Consider the following 19,152-nt stretch of genomic DNA (forward strand, 5'->3'; position numbering starts at 1 on the left):
GACGTGGACCGTCAAGGTGGAGGTGACGTCCAGAGGTGACGTCCATGACGTGGACCGTCAAGGTGGAGGTGACGTCCGGAGGCGACGTCTATGACGTGGACCGTGAAGTTGGAGGGAACGTCCGGCGGCGACATCCATGACGTGGACCGTCGAGGTGGAGGCGACGGCCATGACGTGGACCGTCGAGGTTGAGGCAACGTCCATGACGTGGACCAACGAGGTGGAGGCGACGTCCATGACGTGGACTGTCAAGTTGGAGGCGACGTCCGGAGGCGACGTCCATGACGTGGACCGTCAAGTTGGAGGTGATGTCCGGAGGCGACGTCCATGACGTGGACTGTCAAGGTAAAGGCGACGTCCGGTGGTGACGTCCCTGACGTGGACCGTCAAGGTGGAGGCGACATCCATGACATGGACCGTCAAGGTGGCGGCAACGTCCATGGTGTGGACCGTCGAGGTGGAGGCGACGTCCGGAGGCGACGTCCATGACGTGGACAGTCGAGGTGGAGGCGACGTCCGGAGGCGACGTCCATGATGTGGACCGTCAAGGTGAAGGCGACGTCCGGAGGCAACGTCCATGACATGGACCGTCAAGGTGGAGGTGACGTCCATGACGTGGACCGTCAAGGTGGAGGCGACGTGCGAAGGTGACGTCCATGACGTGGACCGTCAAGGTGAAGGCGACGTCCGGAGGCAAAGTCCATGACGTGGACCGTCAAGGTGGAGGTGACGTCCATGACGTGGACCGTCAAGGTGGAGGCGACGTCCGGAGGCGACGTCCATGACGTGGACCGTCAAGTTGGAGGCGGCGTCCGGAGGCGACTTCCATGACGTTGACCGTCAAGGTGGAGGCGACGTCCATGACGTGGACCGTCGAGGTGGATCTGCTTCTGATAGAAGTCTATGTTGGCAGCCGTCAGGCTGGATGTGAAGACTGAGAGGTTCTGCTGGGACTCTGACAAGTCAGGGACTTCTTTTCTTTCTGCTGGCCTGAGACCTGCTCTGTGACGTCTTAGAACCTCAGTGAGCCATCTGCAGATAAAGAACTTGTTCAGATTAAACAAGGCCGTGCAACGGTCATGTTCACCTGTAGTCAGAAGCTTTGAGACATTTTCCCGTTAAGTCCTATTGGAACCTGTCCCCAAACTTATGAGCGAAAGTGTACATTTTGCTGGCTCTGCACCTCCTTCAAACTACATTACCCACAATGCAACATTCACTCTGGCAAACAAACCAGCGCCTCCGCTGCAGAGAAACACACAGTGCACGTTAGATGCAGCGTGCACGTTAGGTGCAGCGTGCACGTTAGGTGCAGCGTGTACGTTAGATGCAGCATGTACGTTAGATGCAGCGTGCACGTTAGATGCAGCGTGCACGTTAGATGCAGCGTTAGATGCAGCGTGTACATCGGATGCAGCGTGCACGTTAGATGCAGCGTGTACGTTAGATGCAGCGTGCACGTTAGATGCAGCGTGTACGTTAGATGCAGCGTGCACGTTAGATGCAGCGTGCACGTTAGATGCAGCATGTACGTTAGATGCAGCGTGCACGTTAGATGCAGCGTGTACATCGGATGCAGCGTTAGATGCAGCGTGTACGTTAGATGCAGCATGCACGTTAGATGCAGCGTGTACGTTAGATGCAGCGTGTACGTTAGATGCAGCGTGTACGTTAGATGCAGCGTTAGATGCAGCGTGTACATCGGATGCAGCGTGCACGTTAGATGCAGCGTTAGATGCAGCGTGTACATCGGATGCAGCGTGCACGTTAGATGCAGCGTGTACGTTAGATGCAGCGTGTACGTTAGATGCAGCGTGCACGTTAGATGCAGCGTGCACGTTAGATGCAGCGTGCACGTTAGATGCAGCGTGTACGTTAGATGCAGCGTGCACGTTAGATGCAGCGTGTACGTTAGATGCAGCGTGCACGTTAGATGCAGCGTGCACGTTAGATGCAGTGTGTACATCGGATGCAGCGTGCACGTTAGATGCAGCGTGTACGTTAGATGCAGCGTGCACGTTAGGTGCAGCGTGCACGTTAGATGCAGCGTGTACGTTAGATGCAGCGTGCACGTTAGATGCAGCGTGTACGTTAGATGCAGCGTGCACGTTAGATGCAGCCTGTACATCGGATGCAGCGTGCACGTTAGATGCAGCGTGCACGTTAGATGCAGCGTGTACGTTAGATGCAGCGTGCACGTTAGATGCAGCATGTACGTTAGATGCAGCGTGCACGTTAGATGCAGCATGTACATCGGATGCAGCGTGCACGTTAGATGCAGCCTGTACGTTAGATGCAGCGTGTACGTTAGATGCAGCGTGCACATTAGATGCAACGTGCATGTTAGATGCAGCATGTACGTTAGATGCAGCGTGCACGTTAGATGCAGCGTGCACGTTAGATGCAGCCTGTACGTTAGATGCAGCGTGCACGTTAGATGCAGCGTGCACGTTAGATGCAGCGTGCACGTTAGATGCAGCGTTAGGTGCAGCGTGCACGTTAGGTGCAGCGTGCACGTTAGATGCAGCGTGTACGTTAGATGCAGCGTGTACGTTAGATGCAGCGTGCACGTTAGATGCCGCATGCACGTTAGATGCAGCGTGTACATCGGATGCAGCGTGCACATTAGATGCAGCGTGTACGTTAGATGCAGCGTGCACGTTAGATGCAGCGTGCACGTTAGATGCAGCGTGCACGTTAGATGCAGCGTGTACATCGGATGCAGCGTGCACGTTAGATGCAGCGTGTACGTTAGATGCAGCGTGCACGTTAGATGCAGCGTGCACGTTAGATGCAGCGTGTACATCGGATGCAGCGTGCACGTTAGATGCAGCGTGTACGTTAGATGCAGCGTGCACGTTAGATGCAGCGTGTACGTTAGATGCAGCGTGTACGTTAGATGCAGCGTGTACGTTAGATGCAGCGTGCACGTTAGATGCAGCGTGTACGTTAGATGCAGCGTGTACGTTAGATGCAGCGTGCACGTTAGATGCAGCGTGTACATCGGATGCAGCGTGTACATCGGATGCAGCGTGTACGTTAGATGCACCGTGCACGTTAGATGCAGCGTGTACGTTAGATGCAGCGTGTACGTTAGATGCACCGTGCACGTTAGATGCAGTGTGTATGTTAGATGCAGCGTGCACGTTAGATGCAGCGTGTACATTAGGTGCAGCGTGCACGTTAGATGCAGCGTGTACGTTAGATGCAGCGTGTACGTTAGATGCAGCGTTAGATGCAGCGTGTACATTAGGTGCAGCGTGTACGTTAGATGCAGCGTGTACGTTAGATGCACCGTGCACGTTAGATGCAGCGTGTACGTTAGATGCACCGTGCACGTTAGATGCAGCGTGTACGTTAGATGCAGCGTGCACGTTAGATGCAGCGTGTACGTTAGATGCAGCGTGCACGTTAGATGCAGCGTGTACGTTAGATGCAGCGTGCACGTTAGATGCAGCCTGTACGTTAGATGCAGCCTGTACGTTAGATGCAGCCTGTACGTCAGATGCAGCGTGCACGTTAGATGCAGCGTGCACGTTAGATGCACCGTGCACGTTAGATGCAGCGTGTACGTTAGATGCAGCGTGTACGTTAGATGCAGCCTGTACGTCAGATGCAGCGTGCACGTTAGATGCACCGTGCACGTTAGATGCAGCGTGCACGTTAGATGCAGCGTGCACGTTAGATGCACCGTGCACGTTAGATGCAGCGTGTACGTTAGATGCACCGTGCACGTTAGATGCAGCGTGCACGTTAGATGCAGCGTGTACGTTAGATGCAGCGTGTACGTTAGATGCACCGTGCACGTTAGATGCAGCGTGCACGTTAGATGCAGCGTGTACGTTAGATGCAGCGTGTACGTTAGATGCACCGTGCACGTTAGATGCACCGTGCACGTTAGATGCAGCGTGTACGTTAGATGCAGCGTGTACGTTAGATGCACCGTGCACGTTAGATGCAGCGTGCACGTTAGATGCAGCGTGCACGTTAGATGCAGCGTGTACATCGGATGCAGCGTGTACATCGGATGCAGCGTGCACGTTAGATGCAGCGTGTACGTTAGATGCAGCGTGTACGTTAGATGCAGCGTGTACATCGGATGCAGCGTGCACGTTAGATGCAGCGTGCACGTCAGGTGCAGCGTGCACGTTAGATGCAGCGTGTACGTTAGATGCAGCGTGCACGTTAGATGCAGCGTGTACGTTAGATGCAGCGTGCACGTTAGATGCAGCCTGTACATCGGATGCAGCGTGCACGTTAGATGCAGCGTGCACGTTAGATGCAGCGTGCACGTTAGATGCAGCGTGCACGTTAGATGCAGCGTGTACGTTAGATGCAGCGTGCACGTTAGATGCAGCATGTACGTTAGATGCAGCGTGCACGTTAGATGCAGCGTGCACGTTAGATGCAGCGTGTACGTTAGATGCAGCATGTACGTTAGATGCAGCGTGCACGTTAGATGCAGCGTGCACGTTAGATGCAGCGTGCACGTTAGATGCAGCATGTACGTTAGATGCAGCGTGCACGTTAGATGCAGCATGTACGTTAGATGCAGCGTGCACGTTAGATGCAGCGTGCACGTTAGATGCAGCGTGTACATCGGATGCAGCGTGTATATCGGATGCAGCGTGCACGTTAGATGCACCGTGCACGTTAGATGCAGCGTGCACGTTAGATGCAGCGTGCACGTTAGATGCAGCGTGTACATCGGATGCAGCGTGTACATCGGATGCAGCGTGCACGTTAGATGCAGCGTGTACGTTAGATGCAGCGTGTACGTTAGATGCAGCGTGTACATCGGATGCAGCGTGTACGTTAGATGCAGCGTGTACGTTAGATGCAGCGTGTACGTTAGATGCAGCGTGTACATCGGATGCAGCGTGTACATCGGATGCAGCGTGTACATCGGATGCAGCGTGTACATCGGATGCAGCGTGCACGTTAGATGCAGCGTGTACATCGGATGCAGCGTGTACATCGGATGCAGCGTGCACGTTAGATGCAGCGTGTACGTTAGATGCAGCGTGTACGTTAGATGCAGCGTGTACATCGGATGCAGCGTGTACGTTAGATGCAGCGTGCACGTTAGATGCAGCGTGCACGTTAGATGCAGCGTGCACGTTAGATGCAGCGTGCACGTTAGATGCAGCATGTACGTTAGATGCAGCGTGCACGTTAGATGCAGCGTGCACGTTAGATGCAGCGTGCACGTTAGATGCAGCGTGCACGTTAGATGCAGCGTGTACATCGGATGCAGCGTGTATATCGGATGCAGCGTGCACGTTAGATGCAGCATGTACATCGGATGCAGCGTGTACGTTAGATGCAGCGTGTACGTTAGATGCAGCGTGTACGTTAGATGCAGCGTGCACGTTAGATGCAGCGTGCACGTTAGATGCAGCGTGTACATCGGATGCAGCGTGTATATCGGATGCAGCGTGCACGTTAGATGCACCGTGCACGTTAGATGCAGCGTGCACGTTAGATGCAGCGTGCACGTTAGATGCAGCGTGTACATCGGATGCAGCGTGTACATCGGATGCAGCGTGCACGTTAGATGCAGCGTGTACGTTAGATGCAGCGTGTACGTTAGATGCAGCGTGTACATCGGATGCAGCGTGTACGTTAGATGCAGCGTGTACGTTAGATGCAGCGTGCACATTAGATGCAGCCTGTACGTTAGATGCAGCGTGTACATCGGATGCAGCGTGTACGTTAGATGCAGCGTGTACGTTAGATGCAGCGTGTACGTTAGATGCAGCGTGTACATCGGATGCAGCGTGCACGTTAGATGCAGCATGTACATCGGATGCAGCGTGTACGTTAGATGCAGCGTGTACGTTAGATGCAGCGTGTACGTTAGATGCAGTGTGTATGTTAGATGCAGCGTGCACATTAGATGCAGCATGTACATCGGATGCAGCGTGTACGTTAGATGCAGCGTGTACGTTAGATGCAGCGTGCACATTAGATGCAGCATGTACATCGGATGCAGCGTGTACGTTAGATGCAGCGTGTACGTTAGATGCAGCGTGTACGTTAGATGCAGCATGTACATCGGATGCAGCGTGTACGTTAGATGCAGCCTGTACGTTAGATGCAGCGTGTACGTTAGATGCAGCGTGTACATCGGATGCAGCGTGTACGTTAGATGCAGCATGTACATCGGATGCAGCGTGTACGTTAGATGCAGCGTGTACGTTAGATGCAGCGTGTACGTTAGATGCAGCGTGTACATCGGATGCAGCGTGCACGTTAGATGCAGCATGTACATCGGATGCAGCGTGTACGTTAGATGCAGCGTGTACGTTAGATGCAGCGTGTACGTTAGATGCAGCATGTACATCGGATGCAGCGTGTACGTTAGATGCAGCATGTACGTCGGATGCAGCGTGTACGTTAGATGCAGCGTGTACGTTAGATGCAGCGTGCACGTTAGATGCAGCGTGCACATTAGATGCAGCGTGCACGTTAGATGCAGCGTGTACGTTAGATGCAGCGTGTACGTTAGATGCAGCGTGTACATCGGATGCAGCGTGTACGTTAGATGAGGCGTGTACGTTAGATGCAGCGTGTACATCGGATGCAGCGTGTACGTTAGATGCAGCATGTACATCGGATGCAGCGTGTACGTTAGATGCAGCGTGTACGTTAGATGCAGCATGTACATCGGATGCAGCGTGTACGTTAGATGCAGCGTGTACGTTAGATGCAGCGTGTACGTTAGATGCAGCGTGCACGTTAGATGCAGCATGTACATCGGATGCAGCGTGTACGTTAGATGCAGCCTGTACGTTAGATGCAGCGTGCACGTTAGATGCAGCGTGCACGTTAGATGCAGCGTGCACATTAGATGCAGCGTGCACGTTAGATGCAGCGTGTACGTTAGATGCAGCGTGCACGTTAGATGCAGCGTGCACGTCAGATGCAGCGTGCACGTTAGATGCAGCGTGCGCGTTAGATGCAGTGTGCACGTTAGATGCAGCGTTAGGTGCAGCGTGCACGTTAGGTGCAGCGTGCACGTTTGATGCAGCGTGTACATCGGATGCAGCGTGCACGTTAGATGCAGCCTGTACGTTAGATGCAGCGTGCACGTTAGATGCAGCGTGCACATTAGATGCAGCGTGCACGTTAGATGCAGCGTGTACGTTAGATGCAGCGTGCACGTTAGATGCAGCGTGCTCGTCAGATGCAGCGTGCACGTTAGATGCAGCGTGCGCGTTAGATGCAGTGTGCACGTTAGATGCAGCGTTAGGTGCAGCGTGCACGTTAGATGCAGCGTGTACATCGGATGCAGCGTGCACGTTAGATGCAGCGTGCACGTTAGATGCAGCGTGCACGTTAGATGCAGCGTGTACATCGGATGCAGCGTGTATATCGGATGCAGCGTGTACGTTAGATGCAGCGTGCACGTTAGATGCAGCATGTACATCGGATGCAGCGTGTACGTTAGATGCAGCGTGTACGTTAGATGCAGCGTGTACGTTAGATGCAGCGTGCACGTTAGATGCAGCGTGCACGTTAGATGCAGCGTGTACGTTAGATGCAGCGTGTACGTTAGATGCAGCGTGTACGTTAGATGCAGCGTGCACATTAGATGCAGCCTGTACGTTAGATGCAGCGTGTACATCGGATGCAGCGTGTACGTTAGATGCAGCATGTACATCGGATGCAGCGTGTACGTTAGATGCAGCGTGTACGTTAGATGCAGCGTGTACGTTAGATGCAGCGTGTACATCGGATGCAGCGTGCACGTTAGATGCAGCATGTACATCGGATGCAGCGTGTACGTTAGATGCAGCGTGTACGTTAGATGCAGCGTGTACGTTAGATGCAGCGTGTACGTTAGATGCAGTGTGTATGTTAGATGCAGCGTGCACATTAGATGCAGCATGTACATCGGATGCAGCGTGTACGTTAGATGCAGCGTGTACGTTAGATGCAGCGTGCACATTAGATGCAGCATGTACATCGGATGCAGCGTGTACGTTAGATGCAGCGTGTACGTTAGATGCAGCGTGTACGTTAGATGCAGCATGTACATCGGATGCAGCGTGTACGTTAGATGCAGCCTGTACGTTAGATGCAGCGTGTACGTTAGATGCAGCGTGTACATCGGATGCAGCGTGTACGTTAGATGCAGCATGTACATCGGATGCAGCGTGTACGTTAGATGCAGCGTGTACGTTAGATGCAGCGTGTACGTTAGATGCAGCGTGTACATCGGATGCAGCGTGCACGTTAGATGCAGCATGTACATCGGATGCAGCGTGTACGTTAGATGCAGCGTGTACGTTAGATGCAGCGTGTACGTTAGATGCAGCATGTACATCGGATGCAGCGTGTACGTTAGATGCAGCATGTACATCGGATGCAGCGTGTACGTTAGATGCAGCGTGTACGTTAGATGCAGCGTGTACGTTAGATGCAGCGTGTACATCGGATGCAGCGTGCACGTTAGATGCAGCATGTACATCGGATGCAGCGTGTACGTTAGATGCAGCGTGTACGTTAGATGCAGCGTGTACGTTAGATGCAGCATGTACATCGGATGCAGCGTGTACGTTAGATGCAGCATGTACATCGGATGCAGCGTGTACGTTAGATGCAGCATGTACGTCGGATGCAGCGTGTACGTTAGATGCAGCGTGTACGTTAGATGCAGCGTGCACGTTAGATGCAGCGTGCACATTAGATGCAGCGTGCACGTTAGATGCAGCGTGTACGTTAGATGCAGCGTGTACGTTAGATGCAGCGTGTACATCGGATGCAGCGTGTACGTTAGATGAGGCGTGTACGTTAGATGCAGCGTGTACATCGGATGCAGCGTGTACGTTAGATGCAGCATGTACATCGGATGCAGCGTGTACGTTAGATGCAGCGTGTACGTTAGATGCAGCATGTACATCGGATGCAGCGTGTACGTTAGATGCAGCGTGTACGTTAGATGCAGCGTGTACGTTAGATGCAGCGTGCACGTTAGATGCAGCATGTACATCGGATGCAGCGTGTACGTTAGATGCAGCCTGTACGTTAGATGCAGCGTGCACGTTAGATGCAGCGTGCACGTTAGATGCAGCGTGCACATTAGATGCAGCGTGCACGTTAGATGCAGCGTGTACGTTAGATGCAGCGTGCACGTTAGATGCAGCGTGCACGTCAGATGCAGCGTGCACGTTAGATGCAGCGTGCGCGTTAGATGCAGTGTGCACGTTAGATGCAGCGTTAGGTGCAGCGTGCACGTTAGGTGCAGCGTGCACGTTTGATGCAGCGTGTACATCGGATGCAGCGTGCACGTTAGATGCAGCCTGTACGTTAGATGCAGCGTGCACGTTAGATGCAGCGTGCACATTAGATGCAGCGTGCACGTTAGATGCAGCGTGTACGTTAGATGCAGCGTGCACGTTAGATGCAGCGTGCTCGTCAGATGCAGCGTGCACGTTAGATGCAGCGTGCGCGTTAGATGCAGTGTGCACGTTAGATGCAGCGTTAGGTGCAGCGTGCACGTTAGATGCAGCGTGTACATCGGATGCAGCGTGCACGTTAGATGCAGCGTGCACGTTAGATGCAGCGTGCACGTTAGATGCAGCGTGTACATCGGATGCAGCGTGTATATCGGATGCAGCGTGTACGTTAGATGCAGCGTGCACGTTAGATGCAGCATGTACATCGGATGCAGCGTGTACGTTAGATGCAGCGTGTACGTTAGATGCAGCGTGTACGTTAGATGCAGCGTGCACGTTAGATGCAGCGTGCACGTTAGATGCAGCGTGTACATCGGATGCAGCGTGTATATCGGATGCAGCGTGCACGTTAGATGCACCGTGCACGTTAGATGCAGCGTGCACGTTAGATGCAGCGTGCACGTTAGATGCAGCGTGTACATCGGATGCAGCGTGTACATCGGATGCAGCGTGCACGTTAGATGCAGCGTGTACGTTAGATGCAGCGTGTACGTTAGATGCAGCGTGTACATCGGATGCAGCGTGTACGTTAGATGCAGCGTGTACGTTAGATGCAGCGTGTACATCGGATGCAGCGTGTACGTTAGATGCAGCGTGTACGTTAGATGCAGCGTGTACGTTAGATGCAGCGTGTACGTTAGATGCAGCGTGCACATTAGATGCAGCCTGTACGTTAGATGCAGCGTGTACATCGGATGCAGCGTGTACGTTAGATGCAGCATGTACATCGGATGCAGCGTGTACGTTAGATGCAGCGTGTACGTTAGATGCAGCGTGTACGTTAGATGCAGCGTGTACATCGGATGCAGCGTGCACGTTAGATGCAGCATGTACATCGGATGCAGCGTGTACGTTAGATGCAGCGTGTACGTTAGATGCAGCGTGTACGTTAGATGCAGCGTGTACGTTAGATGCAGTGTGTATGTTAGATGCAGCGTGCACGTTAGATGCAGCGTGCACATTAGATGCAGCATGTACATCGGATGCAGCGTGTACGTTAGATGCAGCGTGTACGTTAGATGCAGCGTGCACATTAGATGCAGCATGTACATCGGATGCAGCGTGTACGTTAGATGCAGCGTGTACGTTAGATGCAGCGTGTACGTTAGATGCAGCATGTACATCGGATGCAGCGTGTACGTTAGATGCAGCCTGTACGTTAGATGCAGCGTGTACGTTAGATGCAGCGTGTACATCGGATGCAGCGTGTACGTTAGATGCAGCATGTACATCGGATGCAGCGTGTACGTTAGATGCAGCGTGTACGTTAGATGCAGCGTGTACGTTAGATGCAGCGTGTACATCGGATGCAGCGTGCACGTTAGATGCAGCATGTACATCGGATGCAGCGTGTACGTTAGATGCAGCGTGTACGTTAGATGCAGCGTGTACGTTAGATGCAGCATGTACATCGGATGCAGCGTGTACGTTAGATGCAGCATGTACGTCGGATGCAGCGTGTACGTTAGATGCAGCGTGTACGTTAGATGCAGCGTGCACGTTAGATGCAGCGTGCACATTAGATGCAGCGTGCACGTTAGATGCAGCGTGTACGTTAGATGCAGCGTGTACGTTAGATGCAGCGTGTACATCGGATGCAGCGTGTACGTTAGATGAGGCGTGTACGTTAGATGCAGCGTGTACATCGGATGCAGCGTGTACGTTAGATGCAGCATGTACATCGGATGCAGCGTGTACGTTAGATGCAGCGTGTACGTTAGATGCAGCATGTACATCGGATGCAGCGTGTACGTTAGATGCAGCGTGTACGTTAGATGCAGCGTGTACGTTAGATGCAGCGTGCACGTTAGATGCAGCATGTACATCGGATGCAGCGTGTACGTTAGATGCAGCCTGTACGTTAGATGCAGCGTGCACGTTAGATGCAGCGTGCACGTTAGATGCAGCGTGCACATTAGATGCAGCGTGCACGTTAGATGCAGCGTGTACGTTAGATGCAGCGTGCACGTTAGATGCAGCGTGCACGTCAGATGCAGCGTGCACGTTAGATGCAGCGTGCGCGTTAGATGCAGTGTGCACGTTAGATGCAGCGTTAGGTGCAGCGTGCACGTTAGGTGCAGCGTGCACGTTTGATGCAGCGTGTACATCGGATGCAGCGTGCACGTTAGATGCAGCCTGTACGTTAGATGCAGCGTGCACGTTAGATGCAGCGTGCACATTAGATGCAGCGTGCACGTTAGATGCAGCGTGTACGTTAGATGCAGCGTGCACGTTAGATGCAGCGTGCTCGTCAGATGCAGCGTGCACGTTAGATGCAGCGTGCGCGTTAGATGCAGTGTGCACGTTAGATGCAGCGTTAGGTGCAGCGTGCACGTTAGGTGCAGCGTGCACGTTAGGTGCAGCGTGCACGTTTGATGCAGCGTGTACATCGGATGCAGCGTGCACGTTAGATGCAGCGTGTACGTTAGATGCAGCGTTAGATGCAGCGTGTACGTTAGATGCAGCGTGCACGTTAGATGCAGCGTGTACGTTAGATGCAGCGTTAGATGCAGCGTGTACGTTAGATGCAGCGTGCACGTTAGATGCAGCATGCACGTTAGATGCAGCGTGTACGTTAGATGCAGCGTTAGATGCAGCGTGTACGTTAGATGCAGCGTGCACGTTAGATGCAGCGTGCACGTTAGATGCAGTGTTAGATGCAGCGTTAGATGCAGCGTGTACGTTAGATGCAGCGTGCACGTTAGATGCAGCGTGTACGTTAGATGCAGCGTTAGATGCAGCGTGTACGTTAGATGCAGCGTGCACGTTAGATGCAGCGTTAGATGCAGCGTGTACGTTAGATGCAGCGTGCACGTTAGATGCAGCGTTAGATGCAGCGTGCACGTTAGATGCAGCGTGTACGTTAGATGCAGCGTGTACGTTAGATGCAGCGTGTACGTTAGATGCAGCGTTAGATGCAGCGTGTACGTTAGATGCAGCGTGCACGTTAGATGCAGCGTTAGATGCAGCGTGCACGTTAGATGCAGCGTTAGATGCAGCGTGCACGTTAGATGCAGCGTGCACGTTAGATGCAGCGTTAGATGCAGCGTGTACGTTAGATGCAGCATGCACGTTAGATGCAGCGTGTACGTTAGATGCAGCGTTAGATGCAGCGTGTACGTTAGATGCAGCGTGCACGTTAGATGCAGCGTGCACGTTAGATGCAGTGTTAGATGCAGCGTTAGATGCAGCGTGTACGTTAGATGCAGCGTGCACGTTAGATGCAGCGTGCACGTTAGATGCAGTGTTAGATGCAGCGTTAGATGCAGCGTGTACGTTAGATGCAGCGTGCACGTTAGGTGCAGCGTGCACGTTAGATGCAGCGTGTACATTAGATGCAGCGTGTACGTTAGATGCAGCGTGCACGTTAGGTGCAGCGTGCACGTTAGATGCAGCGTGCATGTTAGGTGCAGCGTGCACGTTAGATGCAGCGTTAGATGCAGCGTGCACGTTAGGTGCAGCGTGCACGTTAGATGCAGCGTGAACGTTAGATGCAGCGTGCACGTTAGATGCAGCGTTAGATGCAGCGTGCACGTTAGGTGCAGCGTGCACGTTAGATGCAGCGTGCACGTTAGATGCAGCGTGCATGTGTGACATGACGTTTAACCTTCTTTACAGGAAGCTTTACATGGAATTGGAAATGAAACATTTCTGTGTAAATTGTATAAAAGAAAAACGCTCTAAGAAGGAAAGAAGTGTTTGTGCATCTGCCTGGGTTGTTGTTTCTTCTGTCGACATGCTCGTCTGCCTTTCATTCTGCTCTCTGCTGATCACCCAGCATGCTCTCTGGCTTCAGGTGCAGTGCAAGCGCAGTGTGAGCAGTCAGGTCTTCGAATCCAGCTCGTCGGTGATGAAGGAGACGAGTTTGTCTTTGGGAACCAGCTGGAAGGTAGGAAACAATCTCAGAACTTTATAAATCCCTTTCACTACCTCACAGTCTGCAGCTGTTTACTGTACCTGTTGTCATGTGACCCAGGTGGGCCTCAGTTTACCAGGTTTAGGTGGTTTGGCAATTGGAGGATCAAGACAGGTTTTCCTTCACCACCCATGATCTGAGCTGCCAATACTACACGTGAGTTTGATTCCTGTCTGCTCAGCTCCGTTAGAGATCATTAGCATACCAGTTTACACCATTTAAACAGTTTCTTTGCCTCCAGCTTCCGTCTTCACTCCCGTCCTCCTCTGAGCAAAGAGTTTGAGGATTTCCTGAAAAACCTTCCCTCCACCTACAACCATAAGAACAGCTCGAGTTTCCGACAGTTCATCTCCATCTACGGGACCCACTACATCCGCAGGGTCCACCTCGGGGGCCATATCCACGCCATCACTGCCATCCGAACCTGCGAGGCTGCCATGAGCAAGTTGTCAGTCAAAACCGTCTCCAGCTGTTTGTCTGTGGAGGCCAGCGTAACAATCGGTGCTTCTGTTGGCGCTGCCTCGGGTTTCTGCCATAAGAAGAGCAAGAGTCTGAAAACTGGTGCCACCTTCAGCCAGGCATTCTCTGACCGGACCATCGAGGTTCTGGGAGGAGACGGGAACATTGGGGATGTCCTCTTTGACCCCAAAGGATCTGCAGGATACAAAAAGTGGCTGAAATCCCTGACCAGGGTCCCGGGTGTGGTGTCCTACCAGATCAAGCCCCTGCACATGCTGGTGAGGAACTGATCAGATCCTGATCAGAAGTGTTTTATAAAACTGTTTAAACTGATGCTGGGGAACACTGGTGTTGGTCTTAAAAGATTCAGTTCCATGGTTCCAACAAAAGCAGAAAGTAAAATATCCAGTATGTTTCAGACTGAGAACAAACTGCTTACTGCTCACACTGTCCACCTCCAGATCCTCCTCTCCACTCAGAGCTTAGGATCTGTCCTCTCATGGTATATATGTCAGGTGTGTTGCAGTAGTGAAACTTACAACACTTGCAGGATTGGGGACCTATAGGACCGGAGTAACAGGGGAGCCTCAGGGATCGGTGCTCGGCCCTCTTCTCTTTCCACCATACACCTCCTCACTCGGTGCAGTTAGAAACTCTCATGGCTTCTCCTACCACTGCTATGCAGATGACACTCAGCTTTTCCTCTCCTTTCCACCAGACAACACAACGTTTCACTGAGAATATCAGCTTGCCTTGCTGATATCTCTGCATGGATGAAGGATCGCCACCTTCAGCTCCATCTGTCCAAGACAGAGCTCATAGTCTGTCCAGCCAATCCTTCCTTACTTCCGCAGATACGTGTGAAGCTCCACTCTATCACACTTGTTCCTACGTCTGCTGCCTGGAATCTGGGTGTCATGGTGGACGACCAGCTGACCTTTAAGGTCCATGTTGCCTCGGTTGCCCGTACCTGCCGATATGCTCTCTACAACATCAAGAGAATCAGTCGTACCCGACAGAACACACGACTCAGCTTCTGGTTCAGGCTCTGGTCATCTCACACATGGATTACTGCAGTTCCCTACTGGCAGGTCTGCCTGCATGCTGGTTAAACCTCTGCAGATGATCCAGAACCAGCAGCACGTCTGGTCTTCAACCAACCCAAACTGGTTCATGTCACTCCGCTGCTCATCACACTTCACTGGTTTCCAGTTACAGAGCATCAGATTCAGAGCTCTGCTTCTGGTTTACAAAACAATCAGACATCTCCGGTCTACCTTCACTCCTTCATCCAGAGCTACACTCCCTCTCCACAGCTACGCTCTACCAGTGGAAGACACCTAGCATTACCATGACTACGTGGGACTAAACCACCAGCCAGACTCTTTTCCTCTGCTGATCCACAATGGTTGAATGATCTCCCAAACTCTGTCTGTATGTATGAAATTATACAGCATCAAACAAAGTACTGTTGTAAGGTAATAGCACAGCCTGTAAAACTACACGACAGCGCCTTTGTCCAACTGGAATGGTCCAACCAAGTGGCAACCTCTGCCGGTGAAAAGTAAAGCCAGAACATGCAGTTCCCCCTTCATCCACTAGGGGGTCCAAAACAGAGCAAATTCCTATAGACTCCCATGTTTAAAAAAAACAAAAAACTATTTCAAGGCAGAAATAAACACGTTCACAGCGGAAATAAACACATTTAAAGCAGAAATTAACATGTTTACAGTGGAAATAAACATGTTTACAGCCTGGTACAAAAACCATTTTAGGTGTAATAGGTTAAGTTTACCTTCATAACAACTGTGGGGGTAGTGAATTTTTTTCTAAGTCCTCCATTTAGTATTAATTTCATCTCAAATTTCAGGATGATTAGGGGTGTGTCCTATTGATGGACAGGTAACAAATATCCCGCTTCAGGAAGGAGGACTGTAGGACAACTGCGGTTTTTAGTCGGTTAATAGTCGGTTAATAATGTGACTTTAGCTTTAGGCTGCATACCTCCATTAGCTGGTTAGCTCCTGTTAGCTGCAGGATAGCATGCTACCAGCCCCCTTCTCAGCTCCACTTCTTTGCCCATTTTTGCATTTTCTGGGAGAGACGATGCGCATGCCCCTGCCAAGATGGTGATGGTAGGAACCGCCCACCGAGCTTCAATTCAGCTCTTCAGAAACATGCAGGTGATGTCACGGAGGCTCCGCCCATCTTTTATATACAGTCTATGGTTCCAACTCCCATGATCTCTTAAGCCTCTCTGTAGCAATAAAAGTCTGGTACACTGTTCCACTGCGTGGAAGAATCATCTGCAATTAAGATTCCTAAGGTTCTTTTGTCCAAAATGTCTTTGAGGACAGGTCGACCAAAGTCCTTCTCCAAAGTCAGAGTTTGATTAATTCTTTCAGTCTCAAGTTTAATCTTCTGTAGCCACTGATGCTGCAGACCTTTTGGCCAACTTTGTCACCTGTGACTCCCTCAAACAGCCAAGCCTAAAGGTCCTCCTTCCATAGCTTGATGGATTCCCTCACCCCCCATGTCCACCAGTGGCCATTTTTCAACATTCAAATTCCAACTCACCACCAGGTAATGGTCAGCTGATGGCACCACTCTTTCTGCTGCCCAGTGTCTGAAACTCAGATTTGACTCCTCCTGCAGAGAAGCTAGACAATAGGAGTCCATGCTGCAGACAGGACTCCTGCGGAGTCAAATCTGGCCCACTCACCCTTCCCTCCCACAGCATAGCCAGGAAGCAACCCTGCCATTCAAACCAGGCACAACTCCAGCAACAATGTAAGACAGTATTCCCACAATATGCTGCTTCCCAAACATGAAGGTCAGCTTCCACATCACAATAGCCAGTTTGTGAAGCTGGGTATTTGCTTGGCGAAACCCCTCACTTAGTGGGCCACTCAGTTCACATCGCATTCAACCTTTAAGTGCCTCCCTGCTGGTGGAAAGCCAACTTGGAGGTGATTGAAAATGCTTGGAGATGACTTTGTTCTGACTGGTGCTGTACAAATGAACTGTAGTGGAGCTTAATCTGTTTCCATTTATTCTGTAGGTGACGGAAAATGACATCCTGAAGGCCAACCTACGGGACGCCATCAGCGACTACATCCGCACCAGCGCTAAGCCACTCCGCTGCCCTGCCAACTGTAAGATGGGTAGGCTGAGTCAGAACTGTGCTTGTCGGTGCCAAGGACACTGCATGGTCAATTCTGACTGCTGTCCCGCCGAGCCTGGCATGGCCCGGATGAATTTGATGGTGGTCCGAGCTGAAGGCCTGTGGGGGGACTATTTCAGCCAGACCGATGGATATGTTAAAGTCTTCTACGGTAACCAAAATGAGGTGACACCGGTGATCTGGAACAACAACTTTCCCCAGTGGAACTACCTGATTCGCTTTGAGACCGTTAACCTCAAAAAACGAGAGTGAGTGGCCCCAGTTTCAGTCAACAGAAAGTCAGAGAGTAAACATTTAGGTCAATTTGTTTCAGAATTACCTGGAGCAAAGACAGTTCAGAGGTTTTATAAGTGTAACAAGTGCAGGTAAAAATCTAACCTATGGATAAACTCTGCAAATCTGAAAATACAGGGAGATTTTAAAACTTATAAAAATCAAAGAAAATAGAAGCTAGACGATAGAAGTCCATGCTGCAGACAGGAAATTCAGGATCAGAATAAAGCTGCAAAGCTGAACCAATGATTGAGACAACCTTCTGTCTCTGCTGCCTTCACAGTCGCCTCATATTGGAAGTTTGGGATCGGGATAACGTCTGGAACGATGACTTCCTGGGTCGTGTGCACATCATCCCCACGGTGGGCCGTAACATCAAAAGGAAGTTCAACCTGAAGCACGGTGCGCTGCACATCCGGCTGTCTGCAGTGTGTGCTCCCAGCCTGCAGGGGTCGCTGTGCGAGCAGTACACTCCCTCCCCCAGCTACGAGGATGGGACGAAGGACCAGAACCAGCACTGGGGGTCCAGGTGGCTGAATGGGAAGCCTCAGGAAGATCTGCGCTATAAATTTACTCAGATTTAATATTTTAGATTAAGTTGCTTATTTGGAGTTTGTTTGCTTTTTTTTTTTTTTTTTTTTTTTTTTTAAATTATTTCTTTAATTTTTTATTGGGAACAAAGTAAAAAAAGATCTGAAAAGTTTAATTTCCATTTAATTCTGATGACTCCAGAACTCCATCCATCCCTGAACTTGCATACATAAACATCCGTGAGTTTTGGAGCATGCTCCATGTCTTCTTTCCTGGTTTTGGTGGCAGTTTTATGTCAGTGGTTCCATCTTTACAGGACACTTGCAGAAATCACTTTCGCATCTATAGAGATGTAGGCCGAAGCTCTGTTTCTGCCACAGGGTTGAACTAGGGACGGGACAGTTTAGTTTGGGAAACCCTGATCTCTGTTGTGTTTCCACAGCAGCTGTACCCATACGTGGTAGTCCGGTTGCTTAGCAACCAGTGCGTCGGCTTCGTGACGGCATGAAGTCACAGCAGCATGATGCCATTTCTTGAATTGTAAGAAAAAAGGCGGAGGAGAACAGCATCCTGCTCTGTTCTGATTAATGACTAACACAGGATGTTATGATTCTTTTCACCAATCAGTGTGTCAAGCACCACCCCTTAGGATCCAATCGGAAACGTTGGAACTCCAGCGGAAAGTTCCAAGGACAGATCCAATTTTCAAGTACCTGTCCCAGTTTTTGTCTGTGGAAACTGAGAAGTGTGCTATCCGGCACAGAGCCGGACCAAGCCAGACCAAGCCAGATCAAGCCGGACCAAGTCAGACCAAGCCGGACCAAGCCAGACCAAGCCGGACCAAGCCAGATCAAGCCGGACCAAGCCGGACCAAGCCAGACCAAGCCAGATCAAGCCGGACCAAGCCGGACCAAGCCAGACCAAGCCAGATCAAGCCGGACCAAGTCAGACCAAGCCGGACCAAGCCAGACCAAGCCGGACCAAGCCAGATCAAGCCGGACCAAGCCGGACCAAGCCAGACCAAGCCAGATCAAGCCGGACCAAGCCAGATCAAGCCGGACCAAGTCAGACCAAGCCGGACCAAGCCAGACCAAGCCGGACCAAGCCAGATCAAGCCGGACCAAGCCAGATCAAGCCGGACCAAGTCAGACTAAGCCGGACCAAGCCAGACCAAGCCGGACCAAGCCAGATCAAGCCGGACCAAGCCAGACCAAGCCGGACCAAGCCAGATCAAGCCGGACCAAGTCAGACCAAGCCGGACCAAGTCAGACCAAGCCGGACCAAGCCAGACCAAGCCGGACCAAGTCAGACCAAGCCGGACCAAG

General features: G+C 51.6%; 1 protein-coding gene across 1 annotated transcript; it reads left to right on the forward strand.

The window, feature by feature from the left end:
• Positions 1 to 281: 281 nt before the first annotated feature.
• On the forward strand, positions 282 to 17,880 carry prf1.3 (perforin 1.3; the record flags this gene model as incomplete). The annotated part of the gene is made up of 7 exons (XM_079253184.1): positions 282 to 345; positions 392 to 468; positions 13,261 to 13,353; positions 13,466 to 13,536; positions 13,622 to 14,117; positions 16,901 to 17,271; positions 17,580 to 17,880. The coding sequence occupies 7 exons, from the start codon at positions 282 to 284 to the stop codon at positions 17,878 to 17,880; spliced, it is 1,473 nt and encodes a 490-aa protein (XP_079109310.1).
• Positions 17,881 to 19,152: the final 1,272 nt, after the last annotated feature.

Source organism: Telmatherina bonti, assembly GCF_933228915.1.
Source record: "Telmatherina bonti genome assembly, chromosome: 14".
Taxonomy (NCBI): domain Eukaryota; kingdom Metazoa; phylum Chordata; class Actinopteri; order Atheriniformes; family Telmatherinidae; genus Telmatherina; species Telmatherina bonti.